Source organism: Macrotis lagotis, chromosome 8, assembly GCF_037893015.1.
Source record: "Macrotis lagotis isolate mMagLag1 chromosome 8, bilby.v1.9.chrom.fasta, whole genome shotgun sequence".
NCBI lineage: Eukaryota > Metazoa > Chordata > Mammalia > Peramelemorphia > Peramelidae > Macrotis > Macrotis lagotis.
This window is the reverse complement of record NC_133665.1, coordinates 19269714-19296708: the sequence shown is the minus strand read 5'-3', so window position 1 is coordinate 19296708 and position 26995 is coordinate 19269714. Positions and strand designations below refer to the sequence as shown.

The following is a 26995-nucleotide window of genomic DNA, read 5'->3' as shown; positions in this document are numbered from 1 at the left end:
TCTTATAGTAATAAAAAGCTGTTGCATTGTACTTGTATCTACAAATTATAGAAGACCCTGAGTCGTAGTGTTGAAGTCAACTTCAACAAGCTTCCAGAGTTCAATATTTAACTTTTAGTCTGAGAAGTAATACCTTAGAAATCTACAAATGTTACAAATCAGGGTTTTATTTTGATGATGATGTTTGTCCTTTGTTCTTGAAGAAGACTATGACCTCAGGGGAGGTGATAACCTGATTAAGTACATTAATTGGATTTGATGGGGGGTTGTTGTGCTACCTCATTAGCCTCACTTTCTCCTCCAGAGCCATCTGAGTCCAGTGGCCAGATATGAATCAGGGGGAGTGGAGATAGTCTTGGATGAGAGGCAATCAGAATTAAGTGATTTACTCATGTTCATACAGCTAGTATGGTGTCAAGATTCTGGATTTGAACTCCAGTTCCAGTAACTTCAAGGCCAGTGCTAAGGTGAAAATGTTAATAATGAAGATTAAAGTGTTTTTTTAAAAAACTTTTGTTAGAGCAACATGGGGGTGATGATCAGTCTTGATGGACTAGCTCATTTCATCAGTGCAACAATCAGGGACACTTTTGGGCTGTCTGAGATGGAGAATACCATCTGTATCCAGAGAAAGAACTGTGGAGTTTGAACAAAGACCAAGGACTATTTCCTTTAATTTAGAAAAAAATACTGATATCTTACTTTCTGATCCTGTTATCTCTTATATTTTATATTTCTTCCTTAAGGATATGATTTCTCTCTCATCACATTCAATTTGGATCAATGTATAACATGGAAACAATGTAAAGACTGACAAATTGCTTTCTGTGGAGGGTGGGGGGGAGGGAAGTAAGATTAGGGGAAAAATTGTAAAACTCAAAATAAATAAAATCTTTAATAAAAAAAGACAATATATATAAAATATTTGCTATGATTAAAAAAACTTTTGTTAAGTTAAAAATGTCTTTGGTTGTGAAACACAGAATAACACTGAAGAAGAAAGACTATTGATTAGTTCCTTCATGGAGCATTTAAGGACACTTAAGAAACAGATAAGAATGACAAAAGATCAAGAAGGTACTGTTGCTCTATAGTCTTTACCACTGAAAGGGATGTTCTCATAAATGAAATTAAGTAACTTTTCAATTACCAAAGGTGTTTAAATATTATAAAAAGGAAGAAACTACCTAGGTTCTGAGAAAAAAATAGCTGCAAGTGTCTTGAAAAATTATCTTGACCAATTCTGGTATTATGTAGTTGTGATAACAGAAGATGAATGACTTGCCCCTAGGCCGCAAAGCTGGAATTTGAATCCAGGTCTTTTCACTTATACCCAAAGTTCTTTCCACTGCACCAACTCAGTCTAACTAGGATATAACACATCAGATTTATTTAGGTTCAAGAGCTCCAGGTCTAGTCATTTAACTCTGTTCCTCAGTTGTAAAATGAGTACAATTCTTATGCCACATTATCCCCAAAAAACGATTCTGAAGAAAATGCTTTGCAAACTTCTGAATGTCAGGGAAATGTAAGGTTTTGTTATTACTTATAAATGAAAGCCGTAGTGAAGGCTACTTTGCATCCAGGTCTCGGTGTCACTCAACAACGACATTTTGCCTCTAACAACAACAAAGAAGCCAGGAGTGGGGGGGGCAGGGAGAATCGGGGAGAGCAGGGGGAGGGGGCTGTTTCCCCCGGTGCCAGAGCGGGGTCCCGCCAGGGAGCCGGGGCGTGCGGGGGGCGGGCGCTGCATTAGCGGGACAGCTCCGGCCCAGCCCGGCGCCCCCGTGGCCAGTCGCGCGGGGGGGTGAGCCCACGCAAGCTTGCCCACCCCGGTCCCGTTCCGGAGGGGCAGGAGGCGGGGTCGGAGCGCCGCCTCACCGGGCCCGGTCCGGCGGACCCAGCGGCCGCGGTGACGTCACCGAGGCGAGCCGGACGCCCCGCCCCCTCCCGGACATCCCTCCTCTCGTCCCTCCCCCTCCCCCTCCCCCTCCCTTCGCCCCCCGCCCCCCCCGGCGGATTGGCCGGGACGTCAGCGCTGCCAGCGTGGAAACGGCGGCGGAGGCGCAGGAGGCGGAAGTGGGGCGCGGGACCGTCCGGCTGCGCTCGGCGCCCGCGGCTCGCCCCGAGTCATGGACGTCTCCCTGGGGAAGGTTCGTGGGGAGCCGGGGCGGCCCGGGGGAGCCCCGCTTCCGGCCTCCTCGGCCGCGCTCGCCCACTAGCCGGGCGCCGGGGCCCTCCTCCTCGGCGGCGGCCGGGCGGGGGCGGGGTGGGGGCGGGGCCGCCCCGCGCGGGGGCCGGGGGTCCGAGGGGCCGCGCCCGCGCCCGCCGGGGGCATTGTGAGCGCGCGGCGCGCGTCCGGGCCGGCGGGGGCGGGGCGGGGGCGCGGGGCCCGGCGGGGCCCGGGGCGGCGGCTCCTGGGCCCGGCCCCGGGAGGCCTCGGAAGGGCCCGGAGATGGTCCCCACGAGCGGGGGCCGCGCTCCGCGTGTCTGCCTTCGTCCGAGCCGAGGAGTCAGGGGTGAGCGGGGGGGCCGGGGGGCGAGGGTGTGGGGGTGAGCAGGCTGCGCCTCCCTGAGCGGCGGCTCGTGTGCCCTCCAGGGCCTGCCACCCCGCGGCTTCATGCCCAGCCTGGCACCCGCGGGTAGCCCGCAGTCCGGAGCCAGCGACCCGGCTCGCGTCCTTTACATCGAAAACCCAGAATTACTTTACTTCCTTATGAATATAGATGCTGAAACAGGTCTCCTAGACTAGTCATAAAAAACTCAAACAAGTATTTGTACAGTAGTGCCAGTCAATAAGTGCCCACATGATAACGTCATCACTTTTGAATAATCATTGCAGAGGCGAAACAATTAAAATTATTTCTCATTTTTAAGCTGTTTCATTTGTGAATATTAGAACGTCCTGGTTCTGTCTAAACTTAAAATTGTTTAGGTGGCTGTTTAATTGTAAAGTACTTCAGTTTTTACTGCTTACAGTTTCTTTTCTTACCTGAGCGATGGAGGGAAAATAGGACGATGAGCTATTCAAGTAGGAAAGTTTTCTCTTCGTTATTATATTTTGCACAGTTTTTTTATTCTTTTTTTTTTTAGTTTTTGCAAGGCAATGGGCTTAAGTGACTTGCCCAAGGCCACACAGCTAGGTCATCATTAAGTGTCTAAGGCCGAATTTGAACTCAGGTCATCCTGAATTCAGGGTTGGTGCTCTATCCACTGCACCACCTAGCCGCCCCCCATATTTTGCACAGTTCTTAAGACAGACAACAAACAGTGGGAGGGCTTGTGTATAATTTCAATGGGATTTAGGGGAGTAGGATGATTTACTTGCAAGTCTAGTATCTTTTAGACCATATCTCTAAAGAAAGAAACTCATCTCCACTGTAGGACCGGACTTCAAATATTGCTTTGATTCTGTTTGATTAGTACTTGGATCAGTGTGGGTGTTTGATAAAAGTTAATTGGTCATAACATAGATCTTGGACTATCCATTGAGAATTTTAAGAGATTAAAATTAGTTTTACTAGACCATGTTGCCTGCAAAAAAATTTCAGCATTCTTTAGACATTAAAAATTTATGAGAAGTTTCACATGAAGCTTACATGTGAATTACAAATATAATATCCTTGAGCAGAGTATTTAATTCTCTATATTCTGCCAAGTTAAAAAAAGAATCCTAGCTAATAGACCCAGCAGTTCCTCATGACACAGTTTTGTCAAGGGAGAAGAATGGTATAGTGGAAAGAGTATTAATCAGAGAGTTAGGACACCTGGGTTGGAGTCCTGGAACCATTTCTTATACTATATTGGATAAGTCACCTAACCTTTCCAAGCTTCGTTTTATTATCTGCATACTTTGAATCAGTTAAGCAGCAATGCCTATATAGTGTGGATAAAGAGTTGACTGTTGTCAGGAATATCTGGATACAGTTCCTGAAGTAAGTCCCTTAAGCAGAGTGCTCCAGACACTTTCTCAGTCTTTAATTTTTTTAGGGAGGTACCACCTGTGCTGGTGAGGAAGTATTCAATTGGTTGCTATGTATCAGTAAAGTTACATAGTCCTGTCCTATTAATATTAAGCACCTTCTAATTTCAATATAATTTGCTAGATGCTGGAGACTTAAGACAAAAACCAATTATTCCCTGACTTATAGAAGTTTAAGTTGAACTGAAGGGATGCTTGTTCACAAGTAAGTCCAGGTTATAAATAAAAAAGATACAAAGTTGTAGCTAGTTATCATTTGGGGGAATCAGGAAAGACCTTTTGAATAAAATCTTGGAGAGTTTGTTAGAGCATTCGAAACCAGAGAAACAGCCTGGACCAAGACACAGAAGTATGAGATAGTGTGTACCTTGTACATTAATTCAGTTTGATCAGAATGTAGACTATGTAAAAGAGTCATCTATAATCTGCCTGGAAAATCAAGTTAGAGCCAGATCACGAAGGTCTTTCTTTGCCAAACCTGAGTTTCTTCTTTATTCTCCAGATGATTATGAGCCCTGATGCTTCTTGAATGGAGAATCACTTAATTAAGAATAACAATTGACCTGTTGTATGGAGGTATTCTCTAGAAATGTGCACAGTTATTAAGTGGGCAGAAAGAAGATGTAACTGATTTTTGACTTTTTTTTTTTCTATTTCTTGAAGGGCAGAACCCAGTGGTAGTGTGAAGATTTGAATAGCTTTTAGCTTCCAACCTCCATGTTCACTTGGAGTGACAGAATAAGTAACAGAATAAGTTGCTATAGGATCATAACTTTCGATCATTTTTTTCTTTAAATTTAGAGCATTCTTTTTTTTCAGCGATGAAGTATTTTTTAATTATACATATTTTAGACTTTATACTCTTACACACAATAGTCTACAGTATGGTGAAAAAATAACTTATATACACTGGGAAACATAGAAATTCCTGACTTTTTTTTTTACTTTTTTAAAATTTATTTTTATTAAAGATGTTATTTGAGTTTTACAATTTGCCCCCCAATCTTACTCCCCCCCCAATGGAAAGCAAAGCAATCTATCACTCTTTACTTTGTTTCCATATTGTACCTTGATCCAAATTGGGTGTGATGAGAGAAATCATATCCTTAAAGAGAAGAGAAGTCTAAGAGGTAACAAGATCAGACAATAAGTTATCTGTTTTTTTTTCTAAATTAAAGGGAATAGTCCTTGAATTTTGTTCAAACTCCACAGCTCCTTATCTGGATACAGATGGCACTCTCCTTTGCAGACAGCCCAAAATTGTTCCTGATTGTTGCACTGATGGAATGGGCAAGTCCTTCAAGGTTGATCATCACTCCCATGTTGCTGTTAGGGTGTACAGTGTTTTTCTGGTTCTGCTCATCTCACTCAGCATCAGTTCATGCAAATCCTTCCAGGCTTCCCTGAAATCCTGTCCCTCCTGGTTTCTAATAGAACAGTAGGGTTCCATGACATACATATACCACAGTTTGCTAAGCCATTCCCCAATTAAAGGACATTTACTGGATTTCCAATTCTTTGCCACCACAAACAGGGCTGCTATAAATATTTTTGTACAAGTGATGTTTTTACCCTTTTTCATCATCTCTTCAGGATATAGACCCAGTAGTGGTATTGCTGGGTCAAAGGGTATGCACATTTTTGTTTCCCTTTGGGCATAGTTCCAAATAGCTCTCCAGAAGAGTTGGATGAATTCACAGCTCCACCAACAGTGTAATAGTGTCCCAGATTTCTTGCATCCCTTCCAACCTTGATCATTATCCTTTCTGGTCATATTGGCCAATCTGAGAGGTGTGAGGTGGTACCTCAGAGAAGCTTTAATTTGCATTAATGATTTAGAGCATTTTTTCATATGGCTATGGATTGCTTTGATCTCCTCATCTGTAAATTGCCTTTGCATATCCTTTGACCCATTTGTCAATTGGGGAATGGCTTTTTGTTTTAAAAATATGATTCAGTTCTCTGTATATTTTAGAAATGAGTCCTTTGTTGGAATCATTAGTTGTAAAGATTGTTGCCCAATTTGCTACATTTCTTTTGATCTTGGTTACATTGGTTTTATCTGTGCAAAAGCTTTTTAATTTAATGTAATCGAAATCATCTAGTTGGTTTTTGGTAATGTTCTCCAACTCTTCCTTAGTCATAAACTGCTCCCCTTTCCATAGATCTGACTGGTAAACTAATCCTTGATCTTCTTCTAATTTGCTTATAGTATTGTTTTTTATGTCTAAGTCCTGTAACCATTTGGATCTTACCTTGGTAAAGGGTGTGAGGTGTTGGTCTAATCTAAGTTTCTTCCATCCTAACTTCCAATTATCCCAGCAGTTTTATCAAAGAGGGAGTTTTTATCCCAATAGCTGGACTCTTTGGGTTTATCAAACAGCAGATTACTATAATGGTTTCCTGCTATTGCACCTAGTCTATTCAACTGGTCTATCACTCTATTTCTTAGCCAATACCAAACAGTTTTGATGACTGATGCTTTATAATATAATTTTAGATCAGGTAGGGCTAAGCCACCTTCTTTTACACTTTTTTTCATTAAGCTCCTGGCAATTCTTGACTTTTTATTTCTCCATATGAATTTACTTACAATTTTTTCTAGCTCGTTAAAGTAATTTTTTGGAATTTTGATTGGTAGGGCACTAAACAGATAAGTGTCTGAGACCAGATTTGGACCCAGGTACTCCTGACTCCAGGGCAGGTGCTTTATCCACTGCCCCACCTAGCCGCCCTTCTCCCAGGCTTTCTTTCCTAATACACACCTTTTTCATGAAGGTAGTGAAAGGATTTATAGTGCTAAGATGAATGTTGGGCAGTGTGGAAAATTGGTAGACTGCAAATATCATACAAAGGAAGAGAAGTTGAATTTTTTCTTGCCTATTAATCACAATTCCACTGTGACTTTGAATCATAGGTTTTGATTTTTTTTTAAGCTGAAAGAGACTATAAAGTTCATGTAGACAACTTTCCTTTACAGATGAGACCCAGAGAGGTTGAATGATTACCTAAGGTCTGCCAGTTTGTTGTAGAAAAAGGATTAGAATAGAATTCAGTTCTCCTGGTTTTCAGATCACTCTTTCTACTGGGGGAAAAAAATTATTTGCTTCAGTTAAATAAAAATCAACCTCAAAGTGCAGCATTTTTATCAGGTCGTTATTTTGGGGGGAAGTGGGAAATGGAGCTTGCTTCTTATTAAGGTATTGTTTATGGTACTTGCAGAGGATAAAGTGATACTTGTCATCTTGAGCAGTAAGTTTTGGGGAGATTAACCTGGGAATTATATTAGGCAGTAGATAATCTCTTTATACAGAACTAGGATCTGTCACACTTAAAAACTTTAAGAACCCTTGGACAACAGACAGGTTGGAGCTGAAATGAGAATTGGAAAGAGCTGAGGATTGGACAATAAATATGAACTTATATATAAGCCTTAAGGTAATTATAAATGTTAGCAAAGGGGGTAGGGACATATGGTTTAACAGTGCGGTGATCTCTGAAAGTTTTTCGATTATACACCCTATTAGTAAACAGAATTTGAGCATAGACTCCAACATATGTGTATTTACTTATTCATAAATTATATGACTACTAGTAGTTACTTGTATCATAAAACTTGTACAGAAATAGAAATGAGAAAAAGATAAAGGAAAATTTTAAAGTATTAATGATGTAAGACCCTTTTTTCCTGTCATTAAAATATTAACAATGGCATTTTTAGTAAAAGCAATATGATATATACTTCATTTTTTTTAAGATCATGGTTTAACCCTTTTGCTACTGTAATTTGAAAGTCTAGTTTGAGTTCAGTTTATTTTGATTCTTGGTCTGATAACTGTCACAGCTGAAAAAGATACCTCAAAAAGACCTATAGATTCAAATAGGAGAAGAGCATTGTCAGCTGTGGCCACTCAATTGTTATACTAATTTTTCAGTCCCAACTGACAATATTCAGATGATTTTGTTAAAATTCACTCAGTAATTTTCCTTCCTCAATAGTTCTTACAAACTATTAAAATATATGCATTTTACTTTTTTTAATAAGTGGATTTAGAATCCAAACAAATTAATTGGAGGATTTCTAAACAAGAAAATTCTGTTTGTAATTTTTTTTCTGTTAGGCAGATCTGAGTGATTATAGGTGGCACATATTCTTTTCAATAAACTTAAGAGGAGTAAGAATGTACCAGTAGTGGTCAATAGTATCAAATGATCCAAGAAGTTCAAGAAGGATGAAAATTGAAAAAAAGGCAATAAGGTTTGCCAGTCAAATGCTATGACACTTTCATTTGACTGGGAAATTAAGAAGGATAGTGGTGCTTTTGATGGCAGTAAATTCGGAAATAAAGAATTATCGACTTGTTGGGGAGGTACGAGGATAAAGATGGTCATATAATGAGATCTGTGATGTACATACTGACCCATCTGATGCTATTCACTCCTTTCCACGGGGGGAATAAAGTGGAGAAGTTTTACTGGCCACTGTGTGAAATATAGAGCCTGCCCCTGGGCTGTCACTTGATAATTGTGAGGTAGAGGCGGGTGTTAGAAGTGGCCGCCAAGGGAAGCTTCTAAGAGAAACTGACTTGTAGTGAGAAGGGTGGTTGGAGGAGTGTTGACCCATAAGTGAGTGCAGTGGTTGTACTGGAAACAAACCCTTGGATTAACCTTGGCAGGATGGGTGGAATGCAACTCATCTTCCTCCATTTAAAAGATCAGTTATTGACCCTAAGGTCTCCACTGTGGAGATGCTATTGACTTTGTAGACAGCTGGAATATCTGGATTTAAGTCCCACTGTTGGTAGAATTGCTTGTTAATTCAGTTATTTTGGAAAATAATTTGGAACTGTGCCCAGAAAGCAAATAAATTGTACGGATTCTTTGACCCAGCAATACTGCTACTAGGTCTGTTGAGTTGAGAAGGATTGATATGTACAAAAACATTTATACAGCTCTTTTTGTGTAGCAAAGAATTGGAAACTGAGGGGATGCACATCCATTGGGGATTGATTGAACAAATTGTGGTATATAATTGTAATGGAATTGGGCTATAAGAAATACTAATGGAATAGTTTCAGAAAAATCTGGGAAGATTTTGATAAACTGCAAAGTGAAATGAACAGAACCAGGAGAAAAATTGATACAGTAACAATAACATTGTAAAGATAGTTAACTTAGAAAGACTTAGTAACTGACCAAAACAGAGATCAACCGCATCCAAGCTCTCCATGATAAAACATGGGTTCTTCTTCCAGATGGAGATCTAATGGATTCAGAGCATATTGATCATTTTCTTTCCTCTCTTTTTTCTCTCTCTCTTTCTGTGGGAATTTGTGTTGCCTAATATACTTTTTTTTTGTTTTTGATTTTGTTTATTTTACAGATCATGGGGTTTTTTTTAAGGTTTTTGCAAGGCAAAGGGATTAAGTGGCTTGCCCAAGGCCACACAGCTAGGTAATTATTAAGTGTCTGAGTTCAGATTTGAACTCAGATACTCCTGACTCCAGGGCCACTGCTCTATCCACTGCACCACCTGTCCCCCTAATGTACTTGTAAATGGGTTTTGTTTTTCTTGTCTCACTGAGTGGGGGAAGGGGAAGAAAGGAAGGAGAGAATTTGGAACTGAAAATAAAATAAATTTTTTTTTAGATTTTATTTTTTTTCAAGGCAATGGGGTTAAGAGGTTTGCCCAAGGCCACACGGCTAGGTGATTATTAAGTATCTGACGTCTGATTTGACCCCAAGTACTCCTGACTCCAAGGCCAGTGCTCTATTCACTGCACCCCCTAGCTGCCCCAAAATAAAATTTTTAAAAGAGGAAAAGCATAGAGTCAGGCTATTGGATCTGGAGGAACAGCAAAGAGACCAGTGGTAGAGTACATGATTGGGAGTAAAGTACAGAAGTATTGGAAAGATAGAAAGGAATCAGATTGTAAAGGACTATAAAAGCAAAATGGGACTGTTTCAACCTGGAGGTGATTGGGAGTCACCAGAGTTGATTTAATTTGGGGAAGTATGACATGGGTAGACCCAGCATTTTAGGAAAAATCATTTTGACAGCTGAATGAAAGAGGGATAGGAGAGGGGAGATATGAAACATAGAGACCAACCTAAAGAATTTCATTAGGCACATAGAGACCAACCCAAAGAATCTCATTAGGCCAGCATGGTTCTGTGAGTAGAGAAAAAGGGACAAAAACGAGATGATGAATTAGTTCAGTTATGGAGGCAGTTGAGTGGCACTTTGGATAGAGCTCAGGACCTGGAGTTGGGCAAAGATGTGAATGCAAATTCAGCTGCTTATTAGGTATGAGACCCTGAGCAAGTCACTTAAATTCTGTCTTCCTCAATTTCACATCTATAAAATGGGAATGCACACTTTTCTCACAGAGTTGTGGTACAAATAAAATGAAATATTTGTAAAATACTTTGTAAACTTTAAAGTGATACATAAATACAAGTTATTATTTCGTACTGATAAGTCAGATTCCAGACTTGAAGTGCATGTATGTCAAAGCTGATACAATAATAAAGGAGTTGATACATACCTTTTGGAAATATTTTCTAATATGATTTCTATTCTTTATGATTGTATTAAGGAAATAATTGATATTTGAACACAAACCTAGTTATGATTTTTTTTAGGGGTTTTTTTTTTTTTTGCAAGGCAAAAAGGGGTTGAGTGGCTTGCCCAAGGCCACACAGCTAGGTAATTCTTAAGTGTCTGAGGCCAGATTTGAACTCAGGTTCTCCTGACTCCAGGGCTGGTGCTCTATTCACTGCGCCACTTAGCTGCCCCTCAGTTATGATTTTTAAAGATGAAGTGCTATTTGCCTTTTGTCCTAATGGGGGAGGGGTGTGTGAAATATTGATCCTTGGGTTGGCTAGGAGGTGCAGTGGATAAAGCACCGGCCCTGGAGTCAGGAGTACCTGGGTTCAAATGTGGTCTCAGACACTTAAGAATTACCTAGCTGTGTGGCCTTGGGCAAGCCACTTAACCCTATTTGCCTTGCAAAAAAACTTAATAAATATCGATCCTTTCCTCTTTTTAGTTTTTGCTAGGCAATAATGGGGTTAAGTGGCTTGCCCAAGGCCACACAGCTAGGTAATTATTAAGTGTGAGATCGAGTTTGAACTCAGATACTCCTGACTCTAGGGCTGGTCCTTTATCCACTGTGTCACCTAGCAAATCCCCTTTCCTCATTTTTTAAATGAAAAAGAAGTTTTAAAATTTCTTGTTTTGCAATTGCCTTCATTTCCCTATATATCCCAATAAAATTACAAACAAAAGAAAAATTTTAAATGTAACAATAGTAACTATGACACTTTCTTGTAAAAATGATGACTTTTTTAAAGTGGTAATTGTCAAATGTATAGGTAGGAATAGAGTGGCCTAGGATGACTTGCCCTAGGTAAATTATACATTTCTTTTAATGACCCAAAATTTTTCCTTGAAACAAAAGCTTAATTTTTTATCACTATTATTCTTCCAAGTGATATCATATAATAGCTACTGTCACAGAATACTTCAGTCTCTGAAGAATTGAACTTAAGGATCTTACCAAAAGCAATATAAAGCATGGTATCTGTGAATAGGCTGTTACACATTATGAATAATTACACAAGAAAAGCCATATAGAGAAATGTATGACTGGAAAAGACATTGTGCTGCTCATGTAGCTAGAATGAGGAACAACAAATGTACATCCCTAATACTACATTGATATACCCATAGTTTGAAGAAAATTAGAGAAACTCTAACCCTTCTTGCTCCCTCCCTAGCTCTCTTTCCCTCGTTTTATTTTAAACTCCTGCATAGAGATGTATTGATGAGGTTTACACAAGATGGACAGTCATTCATGGATGGTCTGTGTTGTATATTGTTGGAGCAAATGCCTACATTAATAACATGTCTTGGAGTACTGGGATCAAAAATATATGTCCTCCACTTAACCCCCATTGCCTTGCAAAAAACAAACAAAAAATATATATGTCCTTTTAATTTTTTCCTTCAATTTATATCATTTCAAATTTCTTTGCTATTCTGTAAAAGATTACATTTACTATTTGGGCTCTTATAAATCAAATAGTACTGCCCCCCCATCATCTTTATGATAGAGTTCTGGTATTGGGATGACTAGACAAAAACCTTTTCTAACTGTTGTGTGTTGTATTGTCTACCAAAGTAATTGAACCAGTTTTCACTTTCATTAACAGGGTGGTAGAGCTTACAGTTTAATGGTTTTGAACTACTTTTATCTGTAAGAGGCTTGTCTCAAGTCTCTTCCTACTTCAGTCCATCCTTCAATCAGCTTCTAATGTTATTTTCCTAAAGCAAATATTTGTTCATGTCACATTCCACTTTCACCCCTCTCAATTAACTCCAGAGGTTCCCTAATGCCTCCATAATTAAATATAAAGTGCTCTGTTTAACATTCAGAGACCTTTATAAATTAGCCCTTCTCTAATCTTCATCCACCTCACTCCCTGACTTGGCCTGTTCTATCCAAAAAAGATAGCTGTTCTAGGAATGAGACGCTCTTAGTTCTGAGCTCGGGCTACCAGAGAATAGTCAGAGAAGATACCCATAACTGAGATAGCCAGAGCCTACGGACTGTACTACTGACTTCTCTAGCTTCCTTCAAATCCTAACTAAAGTCTTAGCTTCTACAGAAGTCTTCCCCAAGCCCCCTTCATTTGGTGCCTTCCCTCTGTTCATTGTGTCCTGTTGACATACTAGAGACGGCTAGATGGCGCAGTGGATAGAGCTCTGGCTTTGGAATCAGGAAGATGGTAGTTAGAATTCACCCTTTGATACTTAATAGTTGTATAATCTTGGCAAGTCACTTAACCCTGATTGCCCCACATCTAGGGCCATTTCCAGTCATCCTGATTCATGCCTGGCCACTGGACTCAGATGGCTCTGGAGGAGAAAGTGAAGCTGGTAACTTAGCACAGCACCCCTTTATGCAAATCCATTTCATGTGCTTGTCATGGCATCACCTCCCCGATGTCATGGTCTTCTTTGAAAATGATGGACAAACATCATCATCAGATCTTGATCCTGTATGTAGCTTACTTTGTATATGTTTGTACATGTGCTTTTTGTCTTCCCCATTAGACTTTGAGCCTTGTTTTGTATCCCTGTAATTTAGCACAATGCCTGCCACAGAGTAGATAAATAAAAAATAAGAATCATGAATGCCATGACAAAAAAAGAGCCTAATATCCTGTCACAAAGAAATCTTAAAACTGTCCAGATACCTTAGAACCAGATAACAAAATGGAAATAGAAAATATCCAATGGTAATTTCCTGAAAGAAACACCAAAATGAAAACTTGAAGGGACATTATGGCCAAAATTCAGAGCATCTGTTACTGCAAACATCCAGAAAGAGGGAATTCAAATAGAATCATATATAATGTAGCAACCACTACTCTTAAGAAGTAGAGATCTTGGAAATACAATATTCTAGAAGACAAGGGACATAGGCTTTCAGTTAAGACTACCTTAACTAGCCAACCCGAGTATAATACTTAAGGTGGAAAAATGGATCTTTTAATGAAATAGAGAACTTGAAAGCATTCTTGATAAAAAGGTCAGAACTTCATGAAAACTCTTGAGGGTCAAACACAGGACTGAAGAGAAACAAAAAGGTAAACATTTATGAACAGTGGTAAGGGATTATAAAAGAATAAATTACTTACATTCAAATATAGGAAGAACATATATGGATCACATCTGAACCCTCTCATCAGGGGTCATGTAGGGAATCTCATTACACAAGCTTTGGGAGTGGTTTCAGTTATGGCTTGGTCTTAAGAGGAAAAAGGGAAAGAAAGGAAAGAGGAATACATTGTTAGGGATAGGATTAGAAAGGAAGAAAAGTTAGAAAAAATTATCTCATATAATTAGGGTATACAATTTAAGAGGAAGAAGTGGTGGGAGAAATTGACACTGAACTGGTAAAAGGATGAAAGAATTCGCATGAACAGAATTGAGGTGGGGACAGAGAATTAGAGGAAAAATAGATTAATGAAGTGATTGGTCCAAAGCTAAAGAAATTTTGTTTACAAAAATATATCTCTTTTTGAGATGGCAAAGAATGGAAATCTGATGGAGGTACCCAAAATTGAGGTATGGATGAACAAGTTGTGGCATAGGAGATGGTTTCAGAGAAACTTGAGAAGATTTGTCAAAACTGAGGCAGATTGAAATGAGCTTAACCAGAACAGTATAATGATAACAGAGAAACACAAATAACTTGGAATGAATTGGGAACTCTGATTAGTATAATGACTATCTATGATTCCAGAGAACTAATGATGAAACATTACTCAACTCCTGTTGAAGAGATAAAAGACCCAGAATAATTTTTTGGACATGGCTAATGAGAAATTTGTTTTGCTTGACCACATGTGTTTATAATGTTTTTTTCTTTTTTTCTCATGGTGGGGAGGGGAGTTGGTAAGTGAAGGAGGATTTTTGTCATCCAAAGGGCATTTAAGGATAAGACTGTGAGGCAACAAAGAGGTGAAAGTTAGAAAATTTCTATAAAATGTTTTTAAAACAAATATTTTATAGTTAGTGAAATGACTATAATTAGAATTTAACATCACAATTTCAGATTGTAGAAGAAATGAAAAATGACACTCAAGCAAACAAATAGGGGAAACTGGACTAGACTGAATTAGACTTAAGTATACACAGAGGCAGTTCATGCTGGAGGTAACAGATATGAAGACACTGAAGGATTGAGCCTCAAGTATTTGAAGAAGGATGAGATAAAATGAGGAAATTAAAAAAAAGGTCTTGAAATTTATTACTACTCAGAAGAGCTAGAACATCTATTATTATTAACTTGTATACCTACTTTCCTTTCTTTAAAATTATGAAAATAATATCTGTATTGTACACATGTATTGAGAACATCTTTGATGAATATAATTGAAATGAGGAGGTAGAAATTCATATTGTTCACAGTAGACTACATCTTGACCATCACATAGTTGACTAAAAAATGTGGAAAATATGATTGCATTGTAGTTAGTATTTGATTTGTAGACAAAAGTAACATCTTAAATTCTAACCTTCTAACATGTTATTTGCTGTGCAGATTTCAAAATCATGAAGTATTCCTTGAAAGAGGTAATATTAATGGAATAATAAAATAGGGAGAATTATATGTTTGTTTAAGATTGGAAGAAATCCATCTAGAGTCCAAGTTGACAGGAGATTCCATATAGGTGGGATGGTCTTCCAGATGCTCCAATTTTCAGAAGTCATCATGCTGATTATATCAAGCCTTAGAATATGTAAATTATGCTAAAATGAGATCCCAAATTACTCTAAAGAATTTGACCTAACTACCTACACAACAAAAGCAAAGTGAGTGAGTGATGATGTCCAGAGAACATGTAATATATAGCTTTACATGGGTTTCATCTACAACATTAGAGTTAATACCTATATTGTGATACCTGTATTATACTCTTTTGAGTTACTTAGACATTTAAATATTTCTCAGTGATACTGCATTGTGAGGTTATTTTTCTTTGAGGTTTGTAATAATAATGTTAAGTGGTATATGGTGTGGTTTATTAATCACTTTAAATACATTATTTTTTTATTCATCCTCATAACACCTCTTTCCAGGAGTAGTAACTACTTTTGGATTTGATTTCCAGATTTCCAAACTTAGATTCATTTTAATATCATGAACAATTTTTACACATGGGAACTAAATAATATGCTGGAGTTCTCCAGAAAAGAGGGAGAATATTACGATTAAGGCAGAAATTAATAAAATGAAAACCAAAACTGAGATCATGGGAATAAAGAATCCTAGATTGAAAGGGACCTTAAGGACCATCGGATCCTATCATCTCTAGGGGCCATGGTTTTAAAAGGAGATTGATTCACTGGAGAAAGGCAACCATAATGATGGAAGACCTTGAGTCTGGGTTATATGAAGATTATCCCTGAATAAGGAAAGAATGAGGTATTGTAGCTGTGAGCATATAAAGGACTGTCTATATTGGACTTGTTCTGATTGGTCCCTAGTAAGGCCAAACCAGGATCAATATGTGAAAGATGCAAAACAGGATTTTTTATAAGGAGGAAAGAATCCCATTCTCCCAGCAGTAAAATTGCATAAACAAAAAATCTTTGCATCACATAACTGAATCTCTAATAAAGGTCTAATATCCAAGATATATTTGGAACTAAAATAAACACATAAAAAAAACACTTTAATGAGGTAAGTGGGTAAAGAATATGAATATATTATTTAAATCACTAATAAAAGATTTTTTAAAAAGCCATCCAAGACTGAACCACACACCCAACAAATTGACAAAGATGACAAAAGGTAGAGATAGTCAGTTTTGTAGGCACTGGAAGAATTGGCATGCTAATATATTGTTTGGTAGGATTTTGAATTGATCCAGCTATTTTGGAAAGCATTTTGAAATTATACTGGCTAAATTAGTCATGTCCTTTGACCCAGAGATCGTAGGGTTAAGCATACACAAAGTCATATAAATGGGTCAAAGATAGAAAGATCCATGTATGCCAGAATATTTATAGTAATGTTTATTTTGATATCAAAAATTAGAAACATAGTAGAAGTTCCTTGGTTGGAAAGTGGTTAAATTATTGTACATGAGTGTGTTACAACCTAACGAATATGAAGAATTAAAATGAGTATGGGAAGATTCCAGAAGTTATTCAGAGTGGCCTCCGTGCTGGCCGGCAGCTATGCCAGGCCCTTGGCCTGGGTGGGGAGCTGGAGGTGGCCGGCCTGGCCCTGCAGGAGGTGGCCCTGACCAAGGAGGGGGCGGCCGGGGCAGAGGACCCCTGGCGCCCTTTGGCTGCTCCAGGAGCTGCACGAGCACCTCTGCCAGCAAGGCTTCCCTCTCTTCCTTCATGAGCTCCTGGAAAGCAGTGAGATCTATCTCCCCGAGGTTGTGAAACCCCACCCCCAGGAATTGAGAACTGGTTGCTCACTTGGAACAGATCAAAGTGCAGCTGGCCAATGAGGAGTACAAGCGTATCACCCGAAATGTTTCTTGCCGGGCTCCAAGGTGGGGTGGGACTCTAGCTGATGTTGGACAGCAAGTGAGGTCAGTGAAGGCAGTGGTCCTCGCCATCTTCAACTTCATCATTACTGTGGCAGCAGCTTTTACCTGCACTTACCTAGGAAGCCAGAAATGGCATCTTCTCAGAAATGGCAGTGAGGGTGCTGGCTGCTGTCATTGTTGCCTCCATGGTGGGTCTGGCTGAGCTCTATATCATGGTCTGGGCTATGGAAGGAGAACTTGGAGTTTTAACAAGGGCTCTGCCTCCACATGGATATGAAGCATGTCCCAAGGAGGAGGTGGAAGGAGGGGAGGGGTCTTGTTTTCTTCAGCCATCCCAACTTTCAGAACCTTAACCTTCCATGTCTCTCCTCACTCTGCCTCCTTTGCACTTGGCCTTGTATTAAGGTCCAAGGAAGAGGGCTAGGTCTATATCCCATCCCTGACTTCATCCTCACCCACATCCCCAGATCATCTGAGCCCTCGCTCCAAATACAGCTGCCTGCATTAGAACATCACAGGGCTGCAGTCACTGACCACTCCAAGGTGGTCAGTGTTTGGAGTCAGAGGAACAGCAGAGAATATTGAGGCAGCAAAAAACCTTCAGATCCAGCCTCCAACCCAGGATCTTGCAAAAGAATTGCCTTTTGCCCAGTTTAGCTTCTGCCTCTATGTTGGCCCTAAGAGTTCTTGCTCTTCCTCTCATCCATCTTTGCATAGTTATCTATATTTGATCTATATCTGATGCTTCTGAGGCTTCCTGTCTTCCAAGCACTCTGGACTCTGCTTCCAAGATCCAGGAGAAAGCAGGGCTAAAAGCTGAATGTTTATTTTTTTAGGTTGTTTTTTTTGTTTTGTTTTTTTGCAAGGCAATGGGGTTAAATGGCTTGCCCAAGGCCACACAGCTAGGTAATTATTGAGTGTCTGAGGCCCGATTTGAACTCAGATACTCCTGACTCTAGGGCCAGTTCTCTATCCACTGTGCCACCTAGCCACCCCTGAATGTTTATTTTTAAGCACAGAAATCCCTGTTTTGACTCCTCTTGTGTTCAGGGAAGGTGGCTTCTATTAATCTCCTCTAGTCCAAAAAGAACAAATGATGCTTGTTTTGAAAAATGTGAATTTGTTCCTAGTGTGATCAGTATATTCAAAAAGTTTGAGCATAACACAGATTTTGTGTTTGCTTCTACTCCATTTCACCTGCCAGAAAACCACACCTCTTCACAATGCACAAGCATCCACCCTTCCATACGCACTTTCACAAGCCAATTTCAGGGCTTTTTTGAGGTTAAGTGCCCTCTGTCTTATGGTATGAGGAGAGCTGGTCTGTCTCTACATCTTCTCCTCACCCTCCTCTCTGGGTAGGATCCACCCCTGACTCAGGAGTTTCTACCCTCTCCCCAGAAGTGCCTGGACTCTGACAATCCTGGGACCAGGCAGAGAGAGTATCAGCCTGAAGCTGCAGGCACTACTGCTATTTATTGTAGTATTTATGTATTTCTTAACCATTTAGCATGTATAAAACTGCTACCATTTCTATTGTTTCTTATTTTAATATGTCACTGATGAAAGTTTTTGAATGATCTTTTCCTAACCCCTTTTCCCATAAACTCTGGGTTTTGTTATCAGACTTTCCCATTGCACTGTGATTTTTAAACGTCTTGAGGCTTTGTGCACGCTGCCTTGATGTGGTCTCTGTGGTGGCTTCATGTTTGAGCAGTGTACACAGAATATGCATCAAGTTCTCAGTCCTTTTTCAGACCCTGCTACCCAAAAGGCTCCCTCACTGTTCTGCCATCGAGCTCAAAGATTTCTGGCCTTCAAAAAAAAAAGAAGTTATTCAGAGTGAAAGAAATAGACACAGGAAAATAATCTTAACAATACAAACATATTGAAAATAACCCAGTTGAATTTTCTAGTTAGAATAACTTGGAATGACCCAGAGAAAAGTCGAGAAAATGTACTTCCCCTTCCTTCACTGCCAGAATGGCAAACTCTTGTGTAGAATATTGCATATATACAGTCCAACATAACCCATGTGTTGGTCTTGCCAAACATTTTCTTTTCCATTTTAGATCTTTCTTTAAAAAAGAGATATTTTTGTTATTGTTTTGTAGTTGTCCTTTTTTCTTGAAGAGGACCATGACATCAGGGAGGTTCTGTCATGACATGCAAATAAATTAGCTCACTAGGTAAGGTAAAATAAAACATCAATTTTTAAAAGTTAACACTTCTAGCTGTAAAAATTATCCCATTTTTGTTTGTGAGACTCTTTAAGAATGTTGCATATTGCCCAGATTATGACATGAAATTGAAGAGGCAATCTTTGAATTAGTGCTGAAGATGGGCCTAGAATTGGATGTTATGAGATTGGTTTGGATTGCATAGGACTTTTAGTTATTTAATGGCACTCATTGTTGTATCTTTTATTCCCTTGGTGATATATGGTTGTGCAAATCATGGAACATGATGATCTCAGAAGAACCAATGAAAAGAGAGTATGATAAAATACGTAAAAAAAAAAGTAGGAGGATGGAGTACTTAAACTTGTGAAGTTGAATTTGGCTACTGGCAAAATTCCAGAACAGGTTATTAAGGGGATGGTTTTTGATTAGAAAGGAAAGTAAGAACTAGTTCAATAAGAGTTAATATGGTTTCATCAGGAACAGATTATACAAGACTAACCATTTACTTTTTTGAAAGCATTACTAGAATGGTAGGTCAGATTACATAGATTTAACAAAATCTTTTGTACTCTTTGCACAGATAAAGTGGTCTGTTATAGGCTGGATACTAGTATATTTAGTTGAATTAGATCTAGTTGAATAACTGAACCCTAAGGGTAGTCATCATGAATCATTGTCCTTGGGAAGTGACAGGGAGAGAAAATTTCTGATAGTGTGTACTAGGCATCTGTCCTTGACACTCTATTCTTTTTTTTTTTAAGTAAGGCAGTGGGGTTAAGTGGCTTGCCCAAGGCCATACAGCTAGTTAATTATTAAGTGTCTGAGGCTGAATTTGAACTCAGGTACTCTTGACTCCAGGGCTGGTGCTCTATCCACTGTGCCACCTAGCTGCCCCCGACATACTATTCTTTAGATTTTTTTGTTTTTTTGTTAAATCAGTAATGTGCTAATGACATGTTTATCAAATTTTATTTTACTTTGTTTCCATGTTGTACATTGATCCAAATGGATTGTGATGAGAGAGAAATCATATCCTTAAGGAAGAAACAAAAAGTATAAGAGATAACAAGATCAGACAATAAGATTTTTTTTTTCTAAATTAAAGGGAACAGTCCTTGAATTTTGTTCAAACTCCACGGCTCTTTATCTGGATACAGATGGTATTCTCCATTGTAGACAGCCCCAAATTGTCCCTGATTGTTGCACTGATGGAGTGAGCAAGTCTATCAAGGTTGCCCCCATATTGCTGTTGGGGTGTACAGTGTTTTTCTGGTTCTGTTCATCTCACTCAGCATCAGTTCATGCAAATTTCTCCAGGCTTCCCTGAATTCCCATCCCTCCTGGTTTCTAATAGAACAGTGGTGTTCCATGACATACATATACCACAGTTTGTTAAGTCATTCCCCAACTGAAGGGCATTTACTTGATTTCCAATTCTTTACCACTATAAATAGGGATGCTGTGAATATTTTTGTACAAATGATGTATTTACCCCTTTTCATCATCTCTTCAGGGTATAGACCCAGTAGTGGTATTGTTGGATCAACATTTTTGTTGCCCTTTGGGAATAATTCCAAATTGCTCTCCAGAAAGGTTGGATGAGTGTATAGCTCCACCAACAATATATTAGTGTCCCAGATTTTCCACATCCCTTCCAACATTGATCATTGTTCTTTCTGGTCATATTGGCCAGTCTGAGAGGTGTGAGTGGTATCTCAGAGATGCTTTAATTTGCATTTCTCTAATAGGTAATGATTTGGAGCAGTTTTTCATATGACTATGGATCGATTTGATCTCCTCATCTGTAAATTGCCTTTGCAGATCCTTTGACCATTTGTCAATTGGTGAATGGCTTTATTTTTGTAAATTTGACTCAGTTCTCTGTACATTTTAGAAATGAGTCTTTTGTCAAGAATAGCAATTCTTAGCATTGGCAAATTGTCCGTTATCCAGTAAAGAGTGACCAGGATGGTGAGAAGATGAAGGAATTGGTTATGTTCAGTCAAGAAGGAACTTGGGGGAGGTGTGATGGAAGCATTTGCAAGGCCTTCATTAGAAGAGGAATCTTGTTTGTTTGAACTACAGAGAGCAAAACTAAGAAATGATGAAAGGTTTAAGTTAATGTAAGGAAAACTGGATGAAAATTATAACTACATAAAAGTGAATTTGAAAGATGATGGGTTTCCTATTACTAGAGGTCTTCAAGGCAAAGTAAGTGATTTCCTTGTGGAGACCAACCCCCTTCTCTGTGTACCATTTATCCTGCCCTTTCCCATATTCATTAATAGGTTGTTTTACCTTCCTTTATCTCCAGCCTCCTCCTTCCTTTGATTCCTTTCCTGCAGCCTAAAAAACATGTTCCAAGATTACTCCTTCCTTTAAAAAAAACAATAAAAATACCCCAAATCCTTATTAGTCTTTACATTCCCCTACTAGGTGACATCCAATATTTTTCCTGACTTGAAAAAGTTGTCTGTACTGTAAAAACTTTATTTCCTTCTCTCTCTCTCTCTCTCTCTCTCTCTCTCTCTCTCTCTCTGTTAGGCAGTGCAGTTAAGTGGCTTGCCAAAGGCCACACAGCTAGGTAATTATTAAGTGAGGTTGGATTTGAACTCAGGTCCTCCTGACTCCAGGGCCTGTGCTCTATCCCCTGCACCACCTAGCTGCCCCTCATTTTCTTTTAAATTTTTTTCATTCCTACTTCTGAACTCATCATTCAATTCAAACAAATCTCTCTAAAGTACTACTGCTCTCTTAATTATTAAATCTAATGAGCTTTTCTCATCTTTCTTCCCATCTTTGCAGCATTTGACCTGGTGGACAACCTCTTCCTGGATGTTTTTTGTTCTGAGTTTTCATGATTTCATTAGGTCTTGTTTCTCTTCCTATCTATTTAATTGGTTTTAGCCTCCTTTTGCTTGATCCATGTCATTCTCACTAACTATGGTTATATCTCAAAGCTCCTTTTTTATTTTTATGCATATAAGTCCCAAATCTCTACATCCCATCCTGATTTCTCTCCTGACTTCTAGTTCCAAACCATCAAGATTGGACTTACACATTTCAAACTGGATGATATCAAATTAAACATATTCTAGAACAGAACTCATTATTATTCAGTTCAGTCCCTCTTCTAAACTTGTCTATTACTATTGAGGGTACTACCATTCTTCTGCTTAACAGGATTCAACATTTTGGTGTTATCTTCAGCTCCTTTCACTTATTCTGCATATCAAGTCAGCCACATTTCTCTTTTCACATCTCTTGTCCCCTTCTCTCCATTCATACAATCACTATCCTAGTTGATTGGTGGTGTAGGGAATAGAGTGTTGGGCCTGAAGTCAGGAAGACCTGATTTCAAATCTGTCCTCAAGACACTTACAGCTGTATGACACTGGGCAAGTCACTTAACCTTGTTGACCTTAAATTAACTTTAAAATGGGGATAATAATAATAATAATAATACCTTTTTGTAGGGTGGTTGTGAGGATCAAAGGAGACAATAATTGTAAAGGATTTAGCACCAGTGCCTGGAACATTAGGGGTGTTATATAAATTCTTATTCTCTTCTCTTCTCCCTCATCTCCTCGTTGGATTATTGGAATAGCCTCCTAATTGAAGTCCCTGCTTTAACTCAGTTTACTTTGAACTTTTCTCCAAATTGGTTTTTCCAAAGAGCAGATCTCAAAATGGCACTTCAACTGCACCAAATTCCAGTGAGCAAAAGTATTCAGAAGGAGGAAACAGTTGACAGTATCAAAAATTGCTGCAAGGTTAAATAGTATGAAAGCTGAAGCCATTAGAGTTAATAGTTAAGAAATTATTAATAATTTTAATCAGCTGGTGAATTTGGAAAACAGATTGTTAAAAGTTAAGAAATCAGAATAAGTTATAGAAGTAGTTTCTGAGTTGTTGTAAGAGAGGAACTTTAGGACTTGAGACCATGATAGGGACTTGTAAAATGATTTTTTTGTTTCGTTCTTAAGGAATGAGTACAGTTTATTGTAGGGATAAAGGGCAGCAATTTGAAAAAAGGGAGCCTCCAGGATCAAGATTACTACCTTGCTGTCAGGTCATTGTCAGCTTTGTGGAAGTTCAGTTACAGGGAGGATAGTTTTGGATACAGGGAGACCAATTAAGATCTTATTGGCAAATATATTTTGTGACTTATTAATAACTATCACTTGATCATCCCAGATTATCACCAGGTTTTTTTTAAATGTTTGTTAGTGTCTTATAAGATGTTTATTGCAGGCTTAAAAAGAATGCACCATGTATATTTTGTATGATAAAGGAAAAGTAGTATTTATAGACTAGTATGCTCTTGTGTTGGGTAAAAACATTTTTATGACTTGTAGGTTAAATAACTATTTCCTAAAGTATTTGACTGTAGTAATTTGCTGATTGAAATACATTTCTTGAATGGTAGAGGGTTATTAATATGCAATTATCTTTTTATATAATAGATGGTTGACCCTACACTAGCTGAAATGGGAAAAAATCTTAATGAAGCAATGAAGATGTTAGAGGACAATCAAAGGTAGGCACCTAGAACATTACTAACTCTTCGAAATTGTGAAACTAGTTTCCTTCTGTCGGGCCTCTTATGGTATCATGTGTATTGCTTAGTTTCTTCAATTTTAGAACTGCTTTTTAACAAGTAGAGGATGTTTTAATTAAAGAATTTTGAATATATGTAATTTTGGTCATAAATCCAGTTGAATATCTTTTAAAAGTTTCATTTCCTCACTATCTTTGCTTGAATCTATGAATAACTCTTCTTCCTCTGAATTCATTTTGCATGTGAAACTAGCAAAAATCTCTATCTTTCTAAAGAAAACAAAACTTTCTTTAAAAAAATGAGGAGGAAGATGTGATAGGGGAAAATATGTGATTTCTTTAAAGTTAGATTTATTTTAATAATATGAACTGAGGGCAGCTAGGTGGTGCAGGGGATAAGAGGATGGGCCTTGGAGTCAGGAGTACTTGAGTTCAAATCCAGCCTCAGTTGCCTAGCTGTGTGACCTTGGGCAAGTCACTTAATCCCATTGCCTTAAAAAAATAAAAAATGATAATAATGTGAACAGAATTCTCATATGTATCACAGCTTTTTTTTTTTTTTTTTTTTTTTTTTTTTTTTTTTTTTTTAGTATTAGAAAAGCTGAGGAAGAGAATGAAAAGAAGTATGCGCCAAGAGATATTCCAGGACCACTCCAGGGCAGGTAGGTAACAATGTAGGTTAGTCTCAATTTTGTTAGATAAACTTTTTTTTAAAAAGACTAAAATGTTCAGGTCAGTAATGTACTGCTTTCTACTTAACAAGAATCTAACAAATTTGAATTAAGTTGTACTATTGTTATGATTCTGAAGTAATAAATCTGATCCTGTAACCATATCTCAACTCACTTCATCTGACCCTGACATCCTCTCAGGTACTCATCTTACTCTCTGCTCCCCCTCCCCTTTTTTTTTTGCAAGGCAAGTGGAGTTAAGTGGCTTGCTCAAGGCCACACAGCTAGGTAATTATTAAGTGTCTGAGGCCAGATTTGAACCCAGGTACTCCTGACTCCAGGGCCGGTGCTTTATTCACTGTGCCACCTAGCCACCCCCTCTCTTCTCCCTTTTTGAAGCAAACTGTTAGAAGATCCACTTCTGTACTTTCTCCTAAATTCACAACCTTTCATATTATCATCTAACATTCTTCAAGTTGAATAAACCTGTTCTTCTGAAGGTTGCCAATGATCTTTTAATTGCTGTCTCTGATGACCTTGATTTTCATTTTTGTTTTACTTTTCTCCTTTTCCTGAATACTTTTTCTTCCCTTGGCTTTCATTAGCCTGCTGATTTGGATTCTGCTTTCTCTTAGCTGAAAATCTTGCCTCATGTCTTTGATACCATGACCATTCTCTGCTCCTTGACCCATCTCACATGAAAAGTTGACCCTCTCCACCTGAATATGCTATCCTGTTCTTACTTTCTTCTACAAATTGCTGCTCTTTATCATTTCCATTTTCCCAATGATCTTCAATATTTCCTGGGCTTCTGAAATTTTCTTATCTGTCACCATCAAAAAACTCTTGACTTGATCTCTCAATTTTTGTTGGCTATCATTCTGTGTCTCTTTTTATGACTTGCCTCCTTGAAAAGGCCGTATATAATTGATATCTCCCGTTTATTTAATACTTTCATTCTCTGCTTAACTCTATCGTCATCATTCAACTGAAATTACAATCCTCATAGTTATCAGTGATTTCTTAATTGCCAAATCTAACGACCTCTTCTTTTAACCCTCTTCCTTTTTAACCTCTCTGAAGCCTTTGACATTGTAAGTCACCCTTTTATTGATACTCTTCTCAAATGTTTCCATGATACTATTCTGTTTTGGTTCTCCTACATTTCTAAATTTTCTTCTTTCTTCATGACCCATATTCACTCGGATTATGCCCCAAGCCTCTGTCCTACATCTTCTTCTTTCTCCTTTTAGACTATTTTTTGTGTGGTCTTCTCTTTTCCCTCTTTATAGTTTGTTTGATGATCTCATTACCTCCCATGCATGTAATTATCATTACTATGTTAATCATTCTTAGATTCATTTATTCAATCCTAACTCCTCTCTTGACCTCCAGTTTCACAACTTCAACTGCTTAATGAACATCTCAAACTAGATGTTCTGTAAATAGCTTAAGCTCAAATTTTCCAAAATTGAACTCACTAACTTTACCCTCTAATCCTTTCCTCTTTCTAACTTCCCTATTACTGTCAAGGGTACTACCATCTTCTGATTGACTTGCATTATGTATATTATCTTTGATTCCCCCTCACCCTTTTCCCCCATGTCCAGTTTGTTGATTTTTATCTTTAGAACATCTCTATCAGATGTCTCCTCTCAAATACTGCTCCCACCATAGTGCAGGGCTCTCATCAGTTTACATCTGAACTATTGCAATAGCCTGTCTCATGTATATCTCTTACTCCAGTTCATCCTCCTCTCAGCTAGCCTAGTGGTCTTCCAGAGGCTCAGTTGTGACCATCTTCCACCTTCTCCCCCATTCAAAAAAATTCCATTGGTTCCATATGACTTCCAATATCAACTATAAAATTTTCACTTTGACTATTGAAGTCTTTCATAACCTGCCCCTCTCCTATCTTTACAATCTTCTTACCCCTTTCCCCTCTCCACATATTGGTTATCTAATGACTGACCTCCTTGCTGTTCTTACACAGTGTTCCATCTCTTGATTCTAAGTATTTTCATTAACTGTCCCCCATATCTGATCTCCTCTTCCTGTCTTCCTTCAAGTCTTAAGCTGAAGATCCACCTTCTGCAAGAACCCTTTCCCAGAACCCCTTAATACTAGGGCCTTCCCTCTGAAATGGCCTCCAGGTTATCCTGTCTGTGTCTTGTTTGTTATAGTTGTTTGCATGTTGTCTTCTCCGTTATACTGAGAACTCCTTGGAAGTAAGGACTGTCTTTTGTTTCTTGACATTCCCACTGTTTAACATATTGCCTGGTAAATAGTGAATGTTCAGTAAATGCTATTGGCTTGTTGATTTAATAGGATCCTTGACTGAGAGCCGGATGGAACGTTGGGCTATTTAATATCAACCCTTAGTTTTATACTTGAGGAAGGTTAGATGATTTTTCCAGGATTACACAGGGAGTAGGCATCACAGTGTAGGCTAGTGTACTCTTTGATTGTTAATATGCTGTCTCCTCCCAGTCTGACCATATCTTATTTCCTTTGCT

General features: G+C 38.6%; 1 protein-coding gene and 1 pseudogene across 4 annotated transcripts in view; both read left to right on the top strand.

Moving 5' to 3' along the window:
• Nucleotides 1-2052: 2052 nt before the first annotated feature.
• PDXDC1 (pyridoxal dependent decarboxylase domain containing 1) overlaps nt 2053-26995 on the top strand; it is a 63369-nt gene continuing 38426 nt past the window's right edge. Inside the window, exons 1-3 of one of the 4 annotated variants that reach the window (XM_074196467.1) lie at nt 2053-2153; nt 23715-23788; nt 24399-24470. In XM_074196467.1, the coding sequence (XP_074052568.1) occupies nt 2133-2153; nt 23715-23788; nt 24399-24470 (167 nt within the window). In that variant the 5' untranslated portion in view covers nt 2053-2132. Of the gene's footprint in view, nt 2154-2379; nt 2520-23714; nt 23789-24398; nt 24471-26995 lie in introns of those variants that run through there. The other 3 variants (XM_074196468.1, XM_074196469.1, XM_074196470.1) reach the window with 3 other exon arrangements.
• LOC141495044 (transmembrane protein 199 pseudogene) lies at nt 14079-19253 on the top strand (annotated as a pseudogene).